Raw genomic sequence first — 24,735 nt, forward strand, 5'->3', positions numbered from 1 at the left:
AAAAAGAGAAAAGGGATAAGGAGTCCCTTTACTTCTATACACGAAAGGCATGATGATGAGATTGAGAAAGTGTGCCCAGAACCAGAGCTGAATAAGTAAATAGGAACTCAGCTACTATCCCATGGGGTGGGGAGCATGCACTAGAATTGCATCTGTGATTTTGGAATCAAGCTAGATAAAAGCTGAGTTGGATCCCTGCTCAGTCACCTAGTTACTGTGTAATTTGGACAAAATACTTAAATTCTCTGAGCTTTAGTATGGAAATAAAAATGTCTACTTCATAAGACTGTCGTAAGAAATAGAAGTTTGTTGTTCAACAAGCATGGGACACAGAGAAGGTGCTTGACGGTTGCTGTTGGGTGCTGTAATGATTCATATTAACATGATGGCTGGGCACGGTGGCTCACGCCTGTAATCCCAACACTTTGGGAGGCTGAGGCAGGCGGATCACCTGAGGTCAGGAATTTGAGACCAGCCTGGCCAACATAGCGAAACCCTGCATCTATTAAAAATACAAAAAAAAAAAAAATTAGCTGGGCATGGTGGCAGGCACCTGTAGTTGCAGCTCCTTGGGAGGCTGAGGCATGAGAATCTCTTGAACCCAGGCGGTGGAGGTTGCAGTGGGCTGAGATCGTGCCAGTGTACTCCAGCCTGGGTGCAGAGTGAGACTCCATCTCAATTAAAAAAAAATAATTATACCAGGCAATGTAGAAGCTAATCAAAGGCAATTAGGGGCAAAGTGGATGTAGCTGGCCAACTCTAATGAACTGTCTACTGGGGGCTTGTTCAACACAAAACCGAAATAGAAGACAGCCAAGTTGGCTAGGCCTGAAGTGAGGAACGTGTGTTTATGTAGCCACCAAGAGGTGGCCAACCTAGTGTTGGGTCAGCATCGCTGTGCTAATGAGCACAGCCCTCCCCATTTCTGAATACAGCAGGAAAATGATACTAAAGAATATCCACTGGTGTCCCAAGAATGCAGGAGTCTTCAATAAGCCAGTATTGACAGAAACTACATCTAGGAGAGGAGAAATCAAGAACAAGCCTGACTCGGGACGTTGCTCTTCCAGACAGGGAGAAGGGCTGGGACATGGTCTGGCCAAGGGCAGAGTATTGACGGGAGGAGTTGATGACAGTTATACTTGGGAGGAGATGACTGCAAATGGCTTTTATTCCACACAGTTTGGAGAGTCATGTAGTAATGATAAGTAGGCTGGTACTATTCACTTTAATTGCTGAAAGATACATTCTCATCTTTATTTTCGCGAACTAGTGTTTAATTAAAAAAAATCTTTTCCATTGTTTTTTCTCATCCTATTGTACTACTGAGTAAAATTTTATATATATGTGCATTTAGGACTTTTGAGAACTCAGAATACAAGTCAGGATATTTTTTGGTTCCCAGTCAGAGTAAATAAATCTGGTAACCAATGCTTATACAATGTCTATATATCTGGCCAAATCATTTAAAAAACAGCCATCTGGATACTTGGTCTAGGATGCTCAGTCACTGCTATGGTCATTTAAAAATATTCAATGATTTTTTTTTTTATTGAAGTGAATAAACCGATTATATCTTTTGGTAATTTATTAACACATCTTCATAAGGAAAAGACGTGCGAAATTACATGAGACTATTTTCTTTCTTCTCTTTTCTTTTTTTTTTTTTTTTTAGGAGTTAGTTGAATTTTCTCAGCAATCCAAAAATGTATGCATACTGTCATCCACCAAAACAAGAAGGTCCCATTCCTGCTTCTCTCCTAAAGTTATGACGCATTTTCCCCTTCCATTCTTGAGCTACCTGAGCTGCCTGGATCTAGCATTCATTTAATCTTGGACACCAAAGTCAGTTTTCTTTGGGTTGTGTGAGAATTTGGGCTTTGCATTTTTTATTTTACTGAATTTTTGTTGGCAAAAACTCTGCACCTGCCTGGGAGCTGATTGAGCTTCCGTAGAGCCAATATGTTTCTCAGTTCTCCAATTTAAATGCTGCCAAAAATTTTCTAACGTGTGCCATGAGAAATTCAGTAGCACATAAAACCCCATTCATTAAATAAACAGTTAACTAAGCAACCCCTGGCAAAAGGCACAACCCATCTGACATCGGAATCATGTGGGACTTTCCAAAGAAATAATTAAAGAATAGATTAAAAAGAAATACCCTACTGCTTAGCAGTTATAATTGAAAAATAACAGTTCTCAACTTGGGGTCTCTATACTTTTTAGGGCCCTTTTAGTTAGAAATGAACAACAGTTACATGTGTTCAATATTTTAGCAAACCTAGAAAAGGCCATATATTTAGTCCACCCAGTATAAGCTAAATAATACAAGTATTTGCATCCAGCTATAATTCCATCAATTTAATATCATTATACAGACTGTCTCATTCTGTCATTTATATGCCTTTAATAAATTTAAAATAAAAAATATTACTTTAAGAATACTATTTGTTTGGCAGATAAAGTCAAAATGTAGAGTTCCAGAGAGATAAGAGATAAAATTACGAAATTTGAGAAGTATTTATGTCAACATCAAGATTTGAGTGTGATTGCTTTACAGAATGCTTCTTTGCTTTCAATAGTAGTCACTTACTAATTTAAATAATGAACACTCCCCTCTTACCCATTTAAGATCTTAACCCTTAAGACCTTACACAGTTAAGATCATAATAGCAACAGTAATGACTACCCTTTATTTAGGTACCCAGGATCAAGTACTTATGTGCTTAAATAACATTGCAAAATAAGTTTTCATAATCTCATTTGATACAGAGGGAAATTATTTCAGTAAGAATAAGCAACTTGGCCAAGGCAGTAAAAGTAGTTAAGTAGCAATGCAGGAATGTAAACCTGGGACTGTTTGAATATATGTAAATATAAATCTTATAACACATTGTTTTTATCAAATTATATTAAAATTACAGAACAGACTTATACAACTTCTCAGGAACAAGTCTACTTGGAAAAATGTTCTCATTGCAGTTGCTAAAAACATCAGCATTGGCTGTCTTAAATGCCACCTTTTCCTGTTTCCTTTGCAGGCTCTTGGGTGGATGTGCAGTTGAGCAGTAAAGGCAGGCAGCCAGGGAAAGAAAGGGGATTCATGCAATTTGGATAATCCACCAACTAGATAACCAGCTCTTGAAACATCAGGTTGAGGAAGCATAGAAGTCCTATGGTTTCTTATTGCTTTAGGAAAATTAACCATCATAAAAACAGACCATACAAAGAAAACCAATAAATTAAACAGTCCAGTTCAGGCTCTGGAGGCAAACATTCAGATTCCATCTTGTCCACTGTTGACTCCCTCTGAACAATAGCAGTGTGACCTCAGGCAAGTACCCTCACCTCTAGAGAGCCACCATTAAAGTGGAGTCTGAGGTCGCTCCCCTTTCTTCTTCACTGAGAATAATTCATCTCATTCACCAGATAACTCCTATATACTGGCCACCTACTCCTGGTATTTTATTACAAGGAACTCTACCAGGGCCTGTGATTATTGGAATAGAATTAGCGCACTTACAACTACATTCACTGTTGTTGTTGTTTTCTTCCTGATTTAATCTATCTCTATAGTTGTATATCTATCCTCCAACTAATAAACTATTGTTGTGGTATGAGGCCAGATTCTCTGATATGATAAAATTGTCAAACTCATTTATGCGTTATAACTTTGCAAATAATTGTAATAATAGGAATGTAATTCTAAGCAAGATATAATTTCCTTGGGCTATTCTAAAGTCCCCTTAAGTAAATTTGAATGTATAACTTGCTGTGTTTTAGAAAGCTAGATCAAAGCAACTTGTGATATATATTTATTTTGTCAATACAGAAGACAAAAAAATTTATAAGTTATGGTCATTTAAAAATATTCAGTGATTGCTTCTTTTTATTGAAGTGGATAAACTGATTATATCTTTTGGTAATTTATTAACGGATCTTCATAAGGAAAAAACATGTGTGAAATTACATGAGATGTTTATAATGTTTATAACATATAAACATTGTAAGCTAATTAATGTTAATGGGTTGGTTGATTGGAAGGAGCCTAACACACATTAGAATATATTATAAAGCTGTGACAATTAGGTGACATGGAACTAGATCAAGAAAAAATAAACATCAATAAAATGGAACAGCGTGCTCAGCCATAGAATCTCATATATGTAATAATTTAATATGTGGTAGGCCTTACAAGTCGGAAAAATAATTATTTAAAAATTGTGTTCCCCTGAGTGTTGAAGTAAGAAAAAGAAGGACAAAAAAATGTGCTGGTTCAAATAACTAACTATTTGTGGAGCAAGTCAATTTGGATTTTCACCTTAAACAGAAGACAACATATTTTCAGTGGATTAAAAATAATACATATATCATACACACACACATAAATATAATCAAGTAATAAATATTTTACATGAAATTGTTTGGTTATCCCATCTCTCTTGGAGAAATTTTTTCAAAGCTTAAAATTGATGAGCATGATCAAAAAGTAATAATATATTAAAATAGTGAACATTGGTATATCCAAAACAATAGATAGTGTGTCATTGCAGATCAATGAGGAAAGGACAGACTATATAGGAAATCATCTGTCTGTCTATCTATCTATCTATCTATCATATATCTATCATATATCTATCATATATTTGTCTAATCTATCTATAATACATGCATATACATATACTAAATGGTATATTATATACTTATACTAATGTCTGCCTCCTTAGTAAAATGTAAAATTAAGTGGTGGAGGAAACTTCACTGAGCTTATGAGGCTGGAGACACAAAAGAAGATGCATTGATTAATCTAGACACATCATTTAGTGTCACTATTTTGTTATTATCAGTTCAAAGATATTTTCTTGGTACATGGGAGGATAGATTCCCCTAATAAAATAATAATAATAGTGCTACTTTTCCCCTATTGAAACTAGCAGGAGATTGAAAAGTTTTTTGGATAAAGCAGACATGCATTGCCTTTCTTAGCAGCATCTGCTGGCTTGGAGTAGAAACTCCTAACCCCAAGTTATGGTGAGATAACTTTTGGCAAGATCATGAAAGACTGATGTGGAAAGTATCTTCATCACTTCCTTTTAAAATAGTAGTGAACATTGCAAGTTTATTGATTCTAGTTAACTTGTTCAGTGTCTTTCTAAATGCTATCATTGGGGGAAATTACTGCAATTTTTACCCCCTCAGGACTTTTATTTCTGTCTGTGAACATCAACTTATTATGAAGCTAACATAGTTTTAAAGTTGGAGTCACCTTTAAATAAGCTCCAGTTCCTCTTCTGTCACATTGCTAAAAATTGGGCTGCTCTTCGTTTGTAATTGCTTAAGAGCATTTCATAACCCTGGACCTATGGCAGAGTTTGTTCATTGTTCTTTTTTCTTTTTTAACACAAAATTGAAAGAACACTGAACACTGAAGTCCCCAATACATTATTTTGATCAGAGATTGATGCCAACTTGGATAGCCTTCTAGCCTTTTAAGCCTCAGTTTCCTCATCTGAAAATAAGATAATTGATCAAGTTTGCAGTTTGTATTTCAAAAACATCTTCAGCTGAAACTTCACATTACTGACATTTGTGGTTCATTTTTCCATTTATTTCCAAAAGGCATTACTGAATCACTAATGTGAGAAAAATAGACATAACTATTTAATGAAACTCAGGTTATTCTGCTACATACTCATATGCACTGAAAGCTTCATAAATAGAGCTGCTAACCCAAGGACAACTCAGTCTTTCAACTCCCGTGAGTAACTTCTACAGATTGCACCTAATGTTGTCTCAGTAACTTTAAGCAGTTCACTGAATGCTGGAATGAAGGAAGGACAAAGCAGGAGGGGTTGTCTTTTCCTTTTTCTTCCCCTGATTAATGGGATATATTTGGTTGTATTTAATTGAGACTAAGCAAAAATATTTTTCTCTTTGTTGTGTAAACAAAATATTTTTTTCCCTCTCCAATTTTTAACTATTTTTTGTTTTAAATAAAATGTCATATGCCTTTGTGGATAAATTATATTACTGTAGTTTGATTTCCATTTTATAACAGGTTTTGGTATTTGGGTTTGGAGAAGATAACATATTTCATTGAAAATATTATCCGTACATGGTCTCTGAATCAGATTAGATCAGGGGAAAAGAAGATCAACTTGCTGCCTTCCCAAAACACTCTTATTTTCAAAATTATTTACGTATGTCTCTTTAAAATTAAATTTCCTTACTGCTAAGAATTGTTTTTAAAGATGCATTACTTTGGGAGGCCAAAGCAGGCAGATCACTTGAGGTCAGGAGTTCAAGACGAGCCTGGCCAACATGGTGAAACCCCGTCTCTACTAAACATCCAAAATTAACCGGGCGTGGTAGCACATGCCTGTAGTCCCAGCTACTCCAGAGGCTGAGGCAGGAGAATTGCTTGTACCTGGGCAGCAGAGGTTGCACAGTTGCATCACTGCACTCCAGCCTGGGCGACAGAGTGAGACGCCTTCTCAATAAATAAATAAATAAATAAATGTACGTCGGACTACTTTGTACAGGGCTTGTTCATTTTCTACACTGTCTTCCCTATCCACTAGCCCTCCTGCAGCCACTCCACAGTTTTATGTACTGTACTAGATGCCCACCTGTCTCCTGTGGACATATCACACTACACATGAAAATTTCTATGGAGTGACATTCCCAGAAAAGCTAAAATCCTATTAGTCTCTCTTGGTCAGTTAAGCTCAACAGTGTTTGACATTTTTGCTAGAATCATGTCCTATGCTAGACCTTCAGTGTAAGAAAGTGAATAGCATAAGAAACTTGATTTTGGGTGGGAGATAAAACAATAATGGGTGCAAAGATTTTAAAAAGTGACCACCTTGCCTTTATTCTGCTTTTAAGATTGTCTCCTCATGGTGGCAGGAACATGAAGGGAAATGTCTAATTTTCTCCTTTCATTTAATCATAAAATACTAATTTTTGGAGGCTACAGTTGTTTTTTGTGGAAAGCACCAACTTTATATGTGCTAAAATTTGCTTTTGGGCCAAAACATTTTTGATACAAAATGAGTAGGACCATCTTTGTGCTTAAACCAAATTTCTAATTTTTGAAATTTTCAAATTTCTAATTTTTTGAAATTATCAAATATTGTTAATGTATTTATATTTTGTTATGTCTCTGACATACGTAGGTATGTATTATCTACTTATCTATATATCTGTTGAGAGATATACCATATATTCTAACATAAGTGCATATTTATATGGATATCAATGACATTAAATTTGACATATAGTGTATCTGGGTAATGTTTAAACTCTGGGTGTGTGTAGGTGTGTGTCTATGTGTATATGTGTTGATCACATATAGTTTACCTATTATATAGTTACCACTAGCAAATGTTTAAGATAAATTAAACTAGCGTATTAAATTAGTTTATTTTCTGTGTAACATGTTCTGTGGAACTAGGCATATGCACAGGGGAGTGACTAAAATTGCATTTGATTGATCCTACCATAGTATGTGTCTAAAAAGTGCATATCTGATTGAATTGGAAGTGTCAGAATTGAAACATAATTTCAAAATAATAAATAAGTTAATGTTGGGGATGAAAGTTGTAATATGCTGCATTTCCTTTTCTGAGCTCTTTCTTACCCAGATCATGGCAAAGCAAATGCAATTTATCTGCTACTTACTGGATGACGCTTGTACTTTTCACTTGCTCGCTAGTTCCTGGTTGTATTTTGACACAGTGCACTGATATAAAGAGATGGTGCCTAGAAAGATAACAGCTAGGTGAAAATGATAATTAAATTCTGGTACTTGAAATAAATATTTTCACTTGATATTTATTTATTTATTTATTTATTTTTTGAGACGGAGTCTCACTCTGTCACCCAGGCTGGAGTGCAGTGGTGCGATCTCGGCTCACTGCAAGCTCTGCCTCCCAGGTTCACGCCCTTCTCCTGCCTCAGCCTGCCTAGTAGCTGAGACTACAGGTGCCCGCCACCACACCCAGCTAATTTTCTGTATTTTTAGTAGAGATAGGGTTTCACCGTTTTAGCCAGGATGGTCTCTATCTCGATCTCCTGACCTCGTGATCCGCCCTCCTCCATGATCTGCCCTCCTCGGCCTCCCAAAGTGCCGGGATTACAGGCGTGAGCCACTGCGCTCGGCCTTCACTTGGTCTTAATAGAGTAAAAGCATTAACTGCATTTTAAACAAATAAACAAACAAAAATAAGCATTAAAGCAACAGTCCCTTTAAATAATTCTTAAACCGCACAGATTTTTAAGATAACGTTTGTTACATTCTAAATGACATACCTGTTGAAAAACTACAATATCATCTTGGAAACAGAAATAGGCCCTCTGCTATAACTGGACTTGAAGGGACATTTTAATCAGTACATACACAATAAATTCCTCTACTTACTTGTGACATTTGATTCACTTAGAGATATTTTAATGACAACAAATGAAGGAAAAAATACTGGTATTTAGAACGCACATGTAACTCATTGAAAGATTATCATTTTGCCTAATGACAAACAGCTGTTTGATTGTGAATCTACTTAGCAACTGCTATCAAAAACGAAGACAAATTTCCTGCTGAAACAAAGATAAAGTTTGAGGTTAATGTCATTAGCTATTCAAACAGGATTAGACATGATCATGAAGAAAGACATGCAATCACTCTGTGCCTCCAGATATTTATTGATAAAGTAGAATAATGTTACCTATTTTCTAGGTAACTTATGGTAATAGGAAATAATTATACCTATTTTCTAGGATGCATATGGGAATTAAACACATTAATATATATAAAACTCTTATAAGAGGGCCTGCCAGAAAGTGAACTGGTAAATCTTAACTGATTGTTGTGGTGGCTTTGGTGATAGTGGTAGCTGCTGTTGTTAGATTCCACAGAAACCCTTTCATGGGTGAAAATACAACTCCTAGGTTAGCTAGCCTGCTGTGTATATTTTCTAGTTAAGGAACTTTACAGAGAAAGCCTGATGTGTACATCCAACTGCAACGTAAATATCAGCATGAAAAAGGAAGCCCCAATCTGCTGAATACCTTTGATCCTGCTGATCTCAGCACTATTTAATTCCCTTAAATATGTGACCAATCAATTGCTATCTACCTTCTTAGCTGTTACCTTTGTTATGACAATTAAATTGTGTAGCTCCATCAATTCAATGTAAGAATAAGAAATGTTATTTATAATAATGTTAATAAAAACAATGAGTATTTACTTGATCACTTACTCCATGCTAGGACCCATTATTAGCACTTTAACTAAAATATAATTTATTATTTGCAGTAACCTTAATGTGGTAGATACCATTGTCCTTTACGAATAAAACTCTGAGACTTGGCAAGGTTGAGGAACTTGCACAAGGTCACAGGTTTGAAAATGAGTGAGCTGGAATTCTCTCTGAAATCTGACTTGAGAACCAAATTCTTAGGCCTCACTCCTTATTAGCCACAAGTATGAAAGATAAAACCAAGATAGATTAAAATATGAGTCATTCATGTTCTCTCAGGGAGGGTCATAACAAAGTCTAAATATCTAAACAACACTAACTTTGGTCGCTTATTTCACCATCCTGCATACTACCATAGTTAAGTAATGAAAAGTCTTAATCATGCATGTTAGTGAAGTTAAGACCCCCGTTGTAACTTCCAAGCTGAAGCACATATTTATTTTAAAAAGTCATTATCTGAGTGGCAAATATTTTCACACTGAATTTCACATACTCCCGCTCTGTTGAAAGAGCCTTATCTATCAGCTACCAGTGCTTTAGCACCATCTGTACAAAACTTAGGTAGATATAATCCTTGAGGCATGTCTGTGTACGAGAAGATGCAGTGAACACTCTCTTTACTAATGGATTAGTGTTTCAGTATATCTGAAAGTAGAGAACAATATCCTGGCATCAAAAATTGCAACAGGAGAAAGCCAGAAAGGGGTCAGGAACAATCGACCATCTTTTATGTCTGTCCCAAATCACACATATTAAGGGTAAAAAAAGCTCAAGAATTTATAGTTATGGCACGCCTTTCCTTTATAGATGTCAGTTTCCAAAATTAAGAAACTGAGACAGAGAGAGGTTAGGGACTTGGCTTAGTAATAGCTTTGAGATTGAACCAAGTTAATATGCAGACTATTAAGCTCCTATTCTTTAAGTTATTTATTTTCTCTGCATTGCTGTCATGTTTTCAGGATTATCATTAAGATCAAAGATAATACTCAGTGATTGTTTTCCTCAAAGGTAAACCCTAGGAATGTGAAAACACAAACATATTACGCCCTATTCTTGCATATTAACATGAGGGGGACACTAAAAATTCTAACAAATGTTTGAAGAAATGGGAAAGAAGCCCATGAAGCAAGGAAGTAAAATTCAACATTTTGAATCACTCTTTAAAAAAAAAAAATCAATGTCCCCAAAGAAACCTTGGTTCTATAAACAGATCCAAATGAGTGTGCACAAATATCATCAATTGTTATGATGATAAAGCATATAGAAACTTGTTCAAAAATGAAACATGTAAATTGCAACTTTTCACATAAGAATTAAAAATATATGAATAATTATAAGGTGTTCCCATGATTGAGTGCCACATTGTTTCAGAAAGAAGTAAAAATAGCTTACACATGAATTTTTAAAGGAGTTAGAATACTTACTAGCTACTCATTATTCTAATTGAACTAGATTCAGTTCATTTTAAGAGTAGGTCTAACTTTAGAAAAGTAGGGTAATTATAAAATCTGGGTCAGATGAAATAGTAGTGTAAATCTGAGAGCCATAAGCCTACCAATGCAAAATTGCTTTTCTGTTTTCTGGAGTAGCCTTTCAAAGAGTACAAAATGGGAAGAAAAAAATACACAGTGTGCTTCTTCTCAAGATAGTTCTTGTAGGAAAGAGTTCTTGTATCTGGAGATAGTTCTTTCCTACAAGAACTATGTTGAGGAGAAGCACAGTGTATATTTTTGTGTATAAACCTCTGGAGAGTTTTAACTCAGGCATTCTTCATTCTAAAAGGAATTTATACCCCACAATATGTGTGTGAAGATGAAATTTCCCAATGCATGGGCCAACTTGTCAATTATGAACTGGATATGCACATAAGTTTATGCTTTTTTTCTAGAGAAATAGGGCAAAATAGTAATTAGTTTATGAGATTGGTCTGCAATACCATATTCTGCTGTATTTTAATTATAGGTCTAAATATTATTATTTACAAAAGCCTATAATCTAGAAACTAGGTTTAAAAAGGTGAAGGAAGAATTTTGTTCAACTATAAACAAATATTTATTGAGCACCTACTCTGTGCCAGCCACTGATCTTGGTGCTGCGCTGTGGTGAGCAAGGTTCTTGCCAGTATAAAGCATATAAAGCATTGATTCTGGTGGAGATACTTTTTTTTATGAGAGATGCATGGCTAACCTTAAGAAATTTTGCCCAGGGAATTATCCCTACTTCTATTTTTTTACATCTTCCTGAACCTTTTCATCACCAAGTCACCTGATTCAGTTATAAGATTATGTCTCATTGAAATCCTTCCCCAGACTTAGACTGCCCCTCATTCTTCAACTTTGTGGTGGCTGATGTCAGATTCAAGAGACAATATACCAGGGCTAAAACCCACTTGTTCATGTCAGAAACACTCAATTCTATTACAGTGGTTCTATTATAAGAATGAGTGTTAGCATCGATCAAGAGAAGCATCATTTGGGTCTGAAAATACTTATTCTTGATCAATATCTATGTCAAAAGAATGTCCACATACTAGAATATAAATCAATAGGAAAAAGGAAACTTAATATAGGTTTGAATAGCATGAAAGTCATAGAGAGAAGCGATAAAACTTGGAAAATCATCCTTGAAAAGCATTTTCCCTGCCTCTAAAGATCTCCAAAGAAAGGCAATCCTAAATAAATTTTTCTAAGACTTAATAGATCTTTCTCTTTTCAAAAAAGTATTCTTAAGAATTAATGAAATTCCTTTTTGTTATTGCTCAAGTTCATTTTCTCTTCTTTTGTTGTCAATAGATGCTTGTTAAACCATTGTACATATTTGTTCAAAGAATAAGGGATATCATGTTCTTTATTATAATCCTTCTCCAAGATAAAGGTAAACTGAAACACCAGGCCCAGCATTGGAAAGATGTGACTTATTTAGTTGGCACAAATCATGTATAAAAACTAATTATATGTGTGGGCTTTATTTCTAAATGTTTTCTTATGGATAAATTTAGAACTAAAATCTATGTCTATTAGATGATAAAGTATTGATTTTTATTATCATGTATTTTACATAGTTAATATTTATTGAAATCTTACAATGTGATTGGCATTGGAATGAGTGCCTTTATGTAGATTTTCCCACTTTGCGTATTTTCTTATTTAATTATTATAACCATTATGTGAAGTATTATTTTCCTTTCAGGGAGTGAAACAGGCTTACAGAGATTTCCCAGTTCGGTAATGCTGGAGCCAGAATTTGAACTCAGGAAGTCCAATACTAGAGCATGTACTCTTAATTACTCTGAAAAATAAAGTATCCATTAACAAATCCTATCAGGAAACTCATCAGCCATCTCTTGGTTCAGTTGGCCATGGGTTTGGAATAACTGCTGCATTGTCTTGGTTGACTTCATAGCGCTAATCAGATATTGTCTTATTTTTCCTGTTACATATATTATATAAAACACCCATGCCATTCCTAAAAATGAAAAACAAAACATACATGTGTGTATACATATACATATATATATGTACATTTTTACATGTGGATAAATAAATCTAGAGTCTAGCAATGTTGGGAGCTTTGAAATCTATAGAGTCCCTTCTTAAAAGAGCCTAGACAGCTATGTGGACCTAGATAACTAATTCACCCTCAAGTAAGTATGGTCTATGTATTTTAGAAATGTGATTATCCACTGTATGCATTTTGTAGAGAAAAGGTGTCCTTCTCTCTTTATCCTTATGTCAAAATACCTTTGAATTTATTAGCGTGAAGGGATAGCAAATGTATGATACCGTGAACCCTGTGAGTGAATTATCAAATGTGTTAATTGGAATCCAAAAAGCCTTAGGACCATCAGCAAGCACTCAGAAGTGCCTAGCCTCTTTCACTGAAGTGCCTTGGAAAATGAGAGTACAAGACAACCCTTGCGCAGCATTTGTGTAAATTAAAAGTGAAGTGGATCACCAGTAACACAGGTTGAATAAATTGAGGGGAAGCACCATATTCTACATGTGGCAGTGCCACGTTACTTAACAGTATTCAAAGGTATTGATGCAGGTCAGGGATCTTCTGTATCTTAGTTATATATATATATATAATATATATTTTTTTTTCTGAGAAATATCAGGCTGTTTTGTGCTTTAACTTGTTGTGACTGTCTTGCAAAGTCAATATCCACAGCAGATATATAGATAATAGAAGAGATCCAATATTTTAGGGAACTGGTATATAATGGTATCCAATTTCAAATGCTTTAATGATGGGAAAACTGAATAACCTCAGTGCTTATATTTAATTTTAAAAATATCACAGACAACTATGAAACAAGTAGCTTTTATAAGTTCAAGTCTTAGCATGGTAATGTAGACATGAAATTAAAGATATATGCAGATTTTTAAATTATTTGAGTTAAATACAAGCAGTTTGTGTGTATATGCACATGCATGTGTGCATCTGCACACACATTATTTGAATCAAGTTAAGTTGTTATGGTTATTGTTCTATGAATTGACACTTGAATTTTATTTGCCTAAGAAATGTTGCCTTTATACAACAAAATTAACTAAATATCGTGTGCCTTTTTATGATGTCGTTGCAAGTTACATGAGCTGTTCACAAGTTTCAGATATTAAAATATGGAGGCTAGTTTCTCACTGCTATCCTCTGCCCACAGGTTGTATATAAAAATAATGATGTGAGGCTGGAATTATCTCGACTTGCCAAGCAAGGAGATCCTAAGATGAAGATCCATGGAGTGGTGGCATTTAAATGTGAGAATGTTGCAACTTTAGACCCAATCACCTTTGAAACCCCAGAGTCTTTCATCTCTTTGCCTAAATGGAATGCAAAGAAAACTGGCTCCATATCATTTGATTTCCGTACAACAGAGCCAAATGGCCTCATCTTATTTAGCCATGGCAAGCCAAGACATCAGAAAGATGCCAAGCACCCACAGATGATAAAGGTGGACTTCTTTGCTATTGAGATGCTAGATGGCCACCTCTACCTCCTCCTGGACATGGGGTCAGGTACTATAAAAATAAAAGCCCTGTTGAAGAAAGTGAATGATGGAGAATGGTATCATGTGGACTTCCAGAGAGACGGACGGTCAGGTAATCTTATCATTTTTCTATGCTGTTTACTGCTGGAGCACCCCACCCACCCATGCCATTCCTAAAAGTGAAAACCAAGACATATTAAAGACTTCCTGCATTTGTTTCTTTAGAGTAAAAGAAATTGCCTGATATTGCTTCTGTTTCACACCATGAAAGAAAGAGCTAATTAATTATCATAGTTGGGCATCAAACCCCAAATGCTCAAATGTCTTCTAAAATAGCTTCTTAAATGAACTTTTATTGGGTAATCAAGTGCCAAATCTTGCAGAAAATTTTGTCTTGAATTTGCAAGTGAAAAAATTCAAAGTTTTTCTATTCCCAGTTTTCTCTTATGTTATTGGATGTTTGGAGGTACCCGAAGTGGCAAATATAAAATATGAAAAAAAATTAGAATGATCCAAACATAAAATCCTTAGTTTGGTACATCACACTTTAGGATGAGTCTATGGCATTAAAAACACTTTAATCAATACAGTAGCATTTCAAGGACAGTGGCAAAGCTCTGCTGCCCTTCCAAACTGCTTCCCTTTCTGATGAAAGGTATATGGAATTCCACCAGCAAACATTCTGCTTCCTGTTGCTGCATTTTATTTCTCTAAGAGAGGAGGGGTAAAGGTGGCAGGTAAAGTTTCTCCGAAGAAATCACATTTACACTGAAATTTGGGAGTGTTTTAGGGGGCTTAGGATGTTGACTAATATGAGCTTTGAGGGGAAATAATCATCCAGGAAGCAGAAATGACATTTGTAGGAATCCTGAGAAAGAGAGGGAAGGAGGGAGGAAGAGAGAGAGAGAGAGAAGAGAGGGAGAAAGAGGCAGACAGACAGGGAGAGATAAGGAGAGAGAAATCTGTTTTAAGTATACAACTACATTTCTTTAATTCCCTTCACCCTGGGCTCCCATGCTCTGATTGTCCTACTCATACATAAATCAAATGATCTTATAATAGAAGATAACTAAATTTAGACCTATCTACTCTCCTTCGTTACTTCACCTACCCCCAACCAACTAAGCTGAGTGCTTCTTTTAGACTCAGTAATCTGTGATAACCATGGTCTTTCAGAAGGGCCCTGTTGAAGACCTGGGGCTGAACTCTCTTGCTCATACCCTCCTTGCATGGGCTCCCTCAGTACTTGTTTCCTCCCAGCTGAACTATTTTCTACTTCCCTCTTATCCTTCCTTTTTTATTCTGCTGTTTATAGATCAAGAAGATTGTGTTTGCCTGTTTGGAAATATGTTTTTTACCTAACAAAATAAAGAAATAGAATATATGGAAATTGAGAAGGAGTTGGGAGTGAGTGTGGAGAGAAGGAAGGTCAGAACCAATTACTCTGATTCTCAGATATATTGGAGACTGTGTTTCTGATTCATTCCTCTCTGGAAACTTTGTCTCCCTAAATATTCTCACTTTCCTAAAGAAGTCTACAAGGAATTGAATTACCATTTCTTCTTCCTCCCCCTCCCCTCCCCCTCCCTCTCCCTCCTCCTCCTCCTCTTCTTCTTCTTCTTCTTCTTCTTCTTCTTCTTCTTCTTCTTCTTCTTCTTCTTCTTCTTCTTCTTCTTCTTCTTCTTTTTCTTCTTCCTCTTCCTCTTCCTCCTCCTCCTCTTCTTCTTTCTGATTTAAGCTGAGAGAAGAGGCTGGGCGCGGTGGCTCATGCCCGTAATCCCAGCACTTTGGGAGGCCAAGGCAGGCAGATCACGAGGTCAGGAGATCCAGACCATCCTGGCTAGCATAGTGAAACCCCGTCTCTACTAAAAATACAAAAAAATTAGTCGGGCGTGGTGGCGGCACCTGTAGTCCCAGCCACTCGGGAGGCTGAGGCAAGAGAATGGCATGAACCTGGGAGGCAGAGTTTGCAGTGAGCCGAGATCGGGCCACTGCACTCCAGCCTGGAAGATAGAGTGAGACTGTCTCAAAAATAAAAAATAAATAAAAAATAAAAATAAGCTGAGAAGAGTTCATTGATGGGAATGCAAAAATATAACAATAATAATAGAGTGTTCCCCTCTGACTTCCTCCAGCCTATCTCTGCCAGAAATAGCAGTTAATTTGGTACATATGAACTTTCAAGCAGAAGAATTTTGAAGTGGTGGGGGCATGGGCTAATGTAGTGCTTTGAAATATTAGCTTGTGGATGTTATAATTTGACTTAAGATAGATCTAGAATAAAATTTTGAAAATTACTTTCAAGAAGAGATATTTTAAGTCAGATTTTATAGCACTTTAAAACAAAGCATGCCAAAAATAGTGGTTCACACCTGTAATCTCCACACTTAGGATCACTTGAGCCCAAGAGTTCCAGGCTGCAGTAAGCCATGATCATACCATTGCACTCCAGCCTGGGCAACAGAGCAAGACCTTGTCTGAAAACAACAAAACAACACAAAACAACCCATATCAGATTAGACGGTTATCTTCTGAAAGTTCAGAGGAGAAAAAAAACACCAAACATCAAATCAATTGCTTTTCATTCACTTAGAAATGAGGAATTTTCTAACTAATTTTCTAATTAATACACGATTAATTCAAAATACTAGTAAATGCAAAATAATATAAAAGAAAAAGGAAAGTCTTCATTATTCATTTGAAAATAATGATTTATATTTTTGGGTATTTCTTTCCAGTCTTTCTTCTATGTAAATTTTGTGTGTGTCTATATATGTGTGCATGTCTCTCTCTACATGTATATGTGTATATGTATGTATATATATGCATGTGTACATACATGCCACACATGCACATATACACATACAGAGAACAAAATTATTTTGAATATTTATGAGGTTTCTTATTATAAGGAGAAAGTATTGATGCAATCTAATTAATTATCAGATAACTAATCTTCAAGCAGAATAAAATCTACTTTTTCTGTTTAAGCTCTTTAATTCATCCAAATTACCAAGAGTTTATTAATTATTCTATTTGTACCCTCATTGGAGAAGGTCAAAAGTAGATGATATCTACTTTAATTTACAAAGCTCAATTCTGTATGGGAAGAACAGAAACACGTTCTAAGGAAGTGTTGTTTGCATCTAAGAAAGAAAATAAACGAAGCATGAGATTTTTCTTTGAATCCAATGGAAAGATCAAATTACTATGCTTGGTGCTGTTGTGATGGTAAAGTACTTTTATGTGATTAAAATTTCAGATTAGTGAATTGGTACAAACAATATACCAACCAAAGTTCATTCACTAAGCCAAGTTCTGTCCTTTATTAAATTGAAAAAAAAGAGAGCTCATATTATGTTAGCCTAGCTCAAGGGAGTTTAATGTAATTTTAATAGCAGCAGCTGTTAATATTTTATATATAGTATTTTAATTAAGTTCCATATTTGCACACTGCATTGGTTTGGTATGGAGCAGCCTTTTAAACATTGAATGAATGGCTATACTTGCTTTTATTTTACTTAAAGGATATTTCTGATTTGGCTGGTGAAACAGTAAGATTCAGAGGTCACTTACAACTAAGAAACATGGAAATTCATGAAATAATTTATTTTACCCATTTTTTATATCAGTTATATTCAGGGGCTATATGAATATTATTTTTCATATATTGTGGAGAAAGGGTACTGCTATGACAAGAGGGTAACATGGGCTCCTTTCTGACATACAGATAATGAGGCCATATCTGTTAATTTGCCTGGAATATTCCTTAGCTCAGTATTTTAAAAGCCTTATTATCTCTGTTATTAAAGTAGAGGGAACCCACTCCTAAGAGCAATTCTTTCTGCTGTTGGCCATACTAAAGTAAATAGTAATATAATGAGACCATTATGGTCATCAATTTGCTGCCAATATAAGTAGTGGTTATTTTTGGATAGAGATAGGGTTAAAATCATATTTGGTGGACACAAATGATTTAATTTTAATATTATCCAGTTTATAAGGTTCATAATATCCATCCCAGATAGAGAAAATTGTATTTATTTTTTTATCCACAGTTTCTAGTACATTCCTGGGTATAGCAGTTGTTCAGTATATATTTGGTATAAGAAAAACTAAAGATTAAAAACATGTAAGTAGTACAGTGCCAAACAACCCCTGATATTCTAAAAAAAAAATAAAATAGCAGCATCATTTTTTACATTTGGAGAATAATGGCACTCTCTTAATTGTAAATGCAACTTTTTTAACTGTAAGAATTTGTTTAAATTACATTACTTTCTGAAAGCAGTTTATATGATATAGGATTAAAACTGGTGTTCTCTTATGAATACAACACCATCCTCCAAGCCCAGATGTTTGAAATAAGCCACTGAGAAAGTTAAATAATTGTTAGAGAATGTGTAAACCTGGTACAAAAATGTCAAGTTTTTATGAGAACAGGACTTCTGTCCCTTCTTGGTCTGGAGGTCCCTATATCATTTTGCAGACATTTAGGTAGCAGGAAAATCCATCAAGAAGGAAGGTGGTAACTCCTTTCTGAGGACTGGGATATGCAGCCACAGTAAGTGTGCTCTTGACAAGAACCTAGGATGTCCATCTTTTTGGTGGCCTTCCCTTTGGTTCTTTGGTCTTTAGTTCACTGAAAGGGGTATATGAACCCCTTATTCAATGAGAAATAACACCTTTATGTGTAATTTTCTAAAACTTTCTCATTTTGGCAAAACTGATTGTAACTTGTTATTTCTAACATATGTTCCTTCTTTCAATCTGAGACATGGGGAAAATTCACTCTAATTTCCACAGTTTGATTAATTCTGCTTGGCTATAGCTGTTCTTTATGTGCAATGCAGCTTTCTTCCACTGCCTGCTCACTAAAGGGTGAGGGACATGAAAAGCCAAGTGGGCTGAGCCGTAAATGGCACTTCCAGATCCTGCACTAAGCTAGCAAAGGAGAAACCATACCAAGTGCAGGCATGATTTTGTGAATCACAGTGGATGACTTAAGTGCTGCAAAATGTAAATATCCTCTGTGGATAACTTAGCTACCAACAGGGCAAAACCCCTAAGTCACTGGAGTTAATAGATATGATTGAAGAGGCCCATTACTTTGCAATTTTTGCAGGACTTACAGCTGAGCGTTTTTGTTGTTGTTGTTTTTAAACCAGTCTCTCTCTTTCCAGACTTCCCCTTTGCCTCTTCTCTGGTCCCACCCTCAACACAAAACAGCTGCCCAGGTATTTAGCTAAACTGTGAATGGAGCTACAATTAGGATGAGGTTAATGATTGTTTTCTTGGGGCACAAATATTGTTTAAATTTGTGTTAAACTCTGGCTCAGTCAAAGTACCCTCTCAAGTATTTTTATAGCAAACTGCCAGTCTTATTTTATTTATTTATTTATTTTTTTGTAAACCATCATTACACGTTGAAATCAAAGAGAAAACTCATTATTCTTGTCAAAGTTGGCTTGTATACAGCAGGGTACAGCTGATTGTGTCAGCGGTTTTTCATGGGTAAGCCTACATTTAACAGCTAAGAAGCCATTGAGATTTGAATTGAAGTCGTAGAGTTCCAGTTTAAGAACTAGAAATTACAGTGGGAAAGGTACAAGGCTCTCTCAAGAGCACATAATTAGAGGTTTATAGTAATCACTGTTTGATGTGAACAGCACTTTCTAGCTATCTATTACCAGCACTGATTTCTGTGTACACCATTCATGAATCACCACACTTAAACATTTCTACTCGAACAACCATTAGACAATTTCTCTGCTTAGGTCTTGTTTGAACTTGCCCTCTGACTGTAAATATTCCTCCCATGCCTCTGCCTAGTAGCCTGTTATATACATTGAAGTAATTTTAAGTGCATTTATAATATTTTGTTTCATATCCATACCCATAAACCACTATTCATCAGAGGAAACACCGAAATACCTTACCAATAATTTACTAGTTCTTTGACCATATGACCAGATGGGGTCAATTTTGCTTAAAATTGTAATGTTAAGTTTTATTAAAATGTTTATATTTATTTATTCTGAAGAAGTTTATAGAAAAAAATCATCTATTGTTTCTCCACACTCAAAATATTTTTTATATTTGTACATTTTCCTTCAGTTTTTGTTAACATTATATATATTTTATATTGTTGCAGTTAGAGTATAAACATAATTTTTCAGGCTATCTGTTTAATATGGTGTTATGTACTCTTTTGCTCAAGATTATCTAAGTAGCAAAATTTATTTTCTGGGAATTATGGAATCATAAGCAAAGATTCAGAGCAGAGCTTTTCAGAAGTACCTGAGCTAGGCCCCCGGGCTTGTAGAACTTAAATGTATTAACATATCTAAAGAAAAGAAACTCACAGGGGCAAATATTAGCAGTAATCTTCTGAACACTGCTTAGCGAACTTGACAACTTCATCCCCACTGTAAAGATGGAGGCAGGTCATTTAATTGAGATAAGGGTGTCAAGCCTTCCCAGGCAAATATTACTATACATTTCCTTATCTCATGCATTCTTCTTGTTCAGAATCCATGTTCCCCATGCACTCTTTTGATTAAGATTTAGTTCCCATTGTAAGTCTGATTAGAGTGGAGGGAGAAAATAGACCAGTTATGTATACAGTTGGCCCGGCCCCCCATTTTTTGTGGGTTTTGCATCTGTGGATTCAATCAACTATGGATTGAAAATAATTGGAAAAAAATTTGAGTCTGCTCTGAATATATACAGACATTTTTTCTTGTCATTGTTTCTTAAACAATGCAGTATAATAACTGTAGCATTTACATTGTATTAGATATAAGTAATTTAGAGACGATTTAAAGTACATGGGAGGATGTGCATAGGTTATATGCAAATACTAAGCCATTTCGTATCAGGAACTCAAGTATCCACAGATTTTGGTGTCTCCAGGAGATCCTGGAACCAATTTCCACAGATACTGAGGGATGCATATGAGTATTCACATTCCTGTAACAAGTAAATTTCTCATCATAAATGAATAAGTAATATTTGATTATAATTGACATCCATATTGGCAGAGCTACATGGGAAGTATTTCATGTCCTGTGATACGTAATTCCTCAGAGGAAATCAATAACTTGGCATTCTTGTTTTATACATTGCTGTTATGGAGTTAGTAAATATCAGTCAAACCTGGGAAATGAAACCGCCCTCTGAAAATCTACCAAATCTCTTCATTGGGCTTGCCTAGCTAAGGGGCAGACTCTGGACTATGGCATCAGTAGCACCCTAAGAAGATAGGCAGTTTACTGACCACACGCAGACCTAGTGACCCTTACTGTGTAATGCTGAGTGGAAATCTGTGGAACTTCTGCAAAATAATATTTCAATTGCTGCAGAATGTTATTTGATTGATATTTACAACCTTCCATTGTGTATGATCATGTTTAAAATGTATATGTGTCTATACATTGCTGTGAATGTGTATGTGTGTTTATATATGTGCATTTGTGTAATGCATGATGTATTTAATATATAAATACATACTTTTGGTGAATACGTTCAGGCAATTCAAAAACTACCTAAGTGAAGCGTTTCCCCTTACCACACATTCCCTCATCAATTTACTCTGTTCTCCATAGATAACCACTAAAATAATTTGGCGTTGAAAAATTCCCAGTTCTTGTTCTAGGCATCAATATATCTATAAATATGTTCACACACATAAAATACTTATACAGCCTTTTTTCTATAGTCAAGATTATAGTTTACCAATTACTGTGTGACAAAAAAACTTAAAGAGAGCTTTTTCTGTGCCATTCTTTGTAGTGACACCATACATACCTTAGTTTGAACATACTGATATTTAGGCATTTCTCTATTGAAGAACATTTGAATTTTTACTTTTTTAAACCTTCACTGTTTTAAACTAGTTTATAGATAATGCCTTCATACATGAAATCTTTGTGTATATTGGTCAGAATGTCTCTAGGATTGAATGTGAGAATTGGGATTGCTGGATTAATTGTAATTTTAATTTTGAAAGATAATGACAGGTTAGTTTACTAACTGCTGTTTCAATTTGCATTCTTATCTACAGTAATTGAAGTGCCCTTTCCCCCTTATTCTTGCCAATACCAGATATTATTAAACTTTTAAATTTTTGTCATAAGAGTTCTGTTTTCATATATTGATTTAATTCCTGAAGTTCCCAGCTCACAGATGAATCAAGTAAGCAGAAAACAGATGGTAATAAGCAGAGAGTGGAATATTAAGATGGTATTTTTGTTTTGTTTTCAAATACAGTTAATTTTATTTCTTTAAAAACCTCATAGACAACATTGGTTTTAAAAAAGATATGGAAATTTTTTTAAAAACACTCATAATTACACTATCACCAAATACCCACTCTTAATATGTTGGTTCTTTTTTAAAATTATTTTATGATAATTATATATTTTACATTTTACATTATACCCTATTGTCAATGTTGTATTCTGTTTTTATTACTTATGTTGTGCATATTTCATCAAGTTTTAATTTGTTATTAGACTAGGAATTTGACAAGTAAATTTGTAACTTTGTGAAATCTGATTCATTTGTATAGGGACAGGTGGAGCAGAATTAAGAATAGATAAAATTGACATTAATTTAAACAATTCATTTAAGCAGTAATTTAAAAATTGTTTATTCAAAAATGAATCTTAATAATCCATCTACTGAATTTCTTTATTTTTCATAAGAGCCACATTGAAGCCTAACAAATCTATCCTTTGGCTAAACTTGCTAGCTAGTTAGTTGAAGAGCTGGAACATCAGATTTTCTCACCAGGAAAAAGGGTTCCCTATTACAGCACACTATTTTCTACTCCTCATTTCCTAGTAATTTAAACTTTTGAAGTAATTTAACTCTTGACATCAACTTAACTTATTTTAAATCTCACCTTCACTCTGTGTTTCTTCTCACCCTGTAAACTAATCTTATAGAAGTAGAACAGACAATAAAAATAGGATAGAAAAGTTAATGGAAACTAATAGGTAATGAAAAACTACCTCACTACGTTGTAAATTTCATTTCCACTTTTATAACTAAGAGCTGTTTTTAAAAGTTTTTTGAACCTTTGCATACAATTTTACATGAAATATAAATTTATTACTTGTTTATGAATATTCTTAAATATTACCTTGTCTGCTTATCACCTTCATTTTACCTCTTACATGTGTCATGAAAAAACAGCTTTACATGTAAGAATATAATGTAATGTCGTTTCTACATTAAAATTATAAAAGTTGTATGTCCACAAATAATTTATTTTTAGTTGCGATCTCATTCCTTTAAAAAATAAAATAGCATAGAAGGGTGCTTCAGATTCTTAAATAGTGAAGCATGAAACCCTGATCTAGATAATTTCTCAAATATGAACTTTTCCCCAATTTTAGGAGCCTTAATGTAACAATGTTTACATAAAATATTTTGTTAATTTACCAGAAACTGCAAATATAAATTTAGTAGAAGGGGTAGAATGTATGAAGGAATCAAACTATTTAAAAAAGAACATGTCAATATTTGTGGTTCCTGGAAAATGATAGAGGGATGACCCATTAATATATTTAGATTTTTGTTTTCTCTTAAAAATGTATTTATAACATTTATGTACCTCAGCCTTTGAAAATTCTCCTTTTCCATTGATATATAGAGATTGGCAACTACTCAATTGTCTTCAATTATCAATGAACCAGGTTTAAATATTAATTTGATGTGTTCTTTGTAACCACTGATTTTATAACTCAATTATAATAAAATAAGCACATGGGAACCTTAATATTTAAATTTCACTATGCTCATATCTATGAGTTAAATTGGTTTAAACTAATTCGGATTCTGTGATGACTCTTTTGCTAGGTGAATATGTTCTTTGATTCATATCCATAGTAAAAGTCATTAAGGAGATCTGGGATTCAAATCCCTTATTGGAAATGTGTCTATTTCAGGACACATGTTTAGGCTAAAATATAAACTTCTATTTGCATTTGTCTCAGTAATAAAATTTAATTATTAATTCAAACCATTTTTACTCCATGAATTTTCAAAATATAAAAATAATTGTTTCCATCCCACTTGAATTAAATTCTTTACTTTCTGATTATTTGCCATCTCTTTTACAAAGATTTTCTAAAATACAAGTTCGTACGAATTAGCAAAGCATATAGATAAAGTAGTACTTGATTTTCAGCCCTGTTTTCTTCATCCTATGATGTCTGTTTGCATAATATTCCAATGACTGATATCTGATCCATCCATTTGCCTGATGTGTCTCCTTAACTTTGAATCCAGAGCTCAATTTATGTTCTAGTCTTTCTTGGATTAAATTTGAATTAAAGGTAGGATTATATCCCCTTTTCTTTCTGTCTCATGTTTTGTTGCTTGTTCTCTCTCTCTCTGTCTCTCTCTTTCTTTCTTTCTGATGGAGTTTTGCTCTGGTTGCCCAGGCTGGAGTGCAATGGCGTGATCTCGGCTCAC

At 34.6% G+C, this 24,735-nt stretch overlaps 1 protein-coding gene across 44 annotated transcripts in view; it reads left to right on the forward strand.

The window, feature by feature from the left end:
- Positions 1-24,735, forward strand: part of NRXN1 (neurexin 1) — a 1,114,986-nt gene that overhangs the window by 463,759 nt on the left and 626,492 nt on the right. For all 44 annotated transcript variants that reach the window (XM_055107954.3, XM_055107959.3, XM_055107953.3 and 41 more), the window contains one exon: positions 13,924-14,362. In XM_055107954.3, the coding sequence (XP_054963929.1) occupies positions 13,924-14,362 (439 nt within the window). The remainder of the gene's footprint in view (positions 1-13,923; positions 14,363-24,735) is intronic.

This window comes from Pan paniscus, chromosome 12 (assembly GCF_029289425.2).
Source record: "Pan paniscus chromosome 12, NHGRI_mPanPan1-v2.0_pri, whole genome shotgun sequence".
NCBI classification, from domain to species: domain Eukaryota; kingdom Metazoa; phylum Chordata; class Mammalia; order Primates; family Hominidae; genus Pan; species Pan paniscus.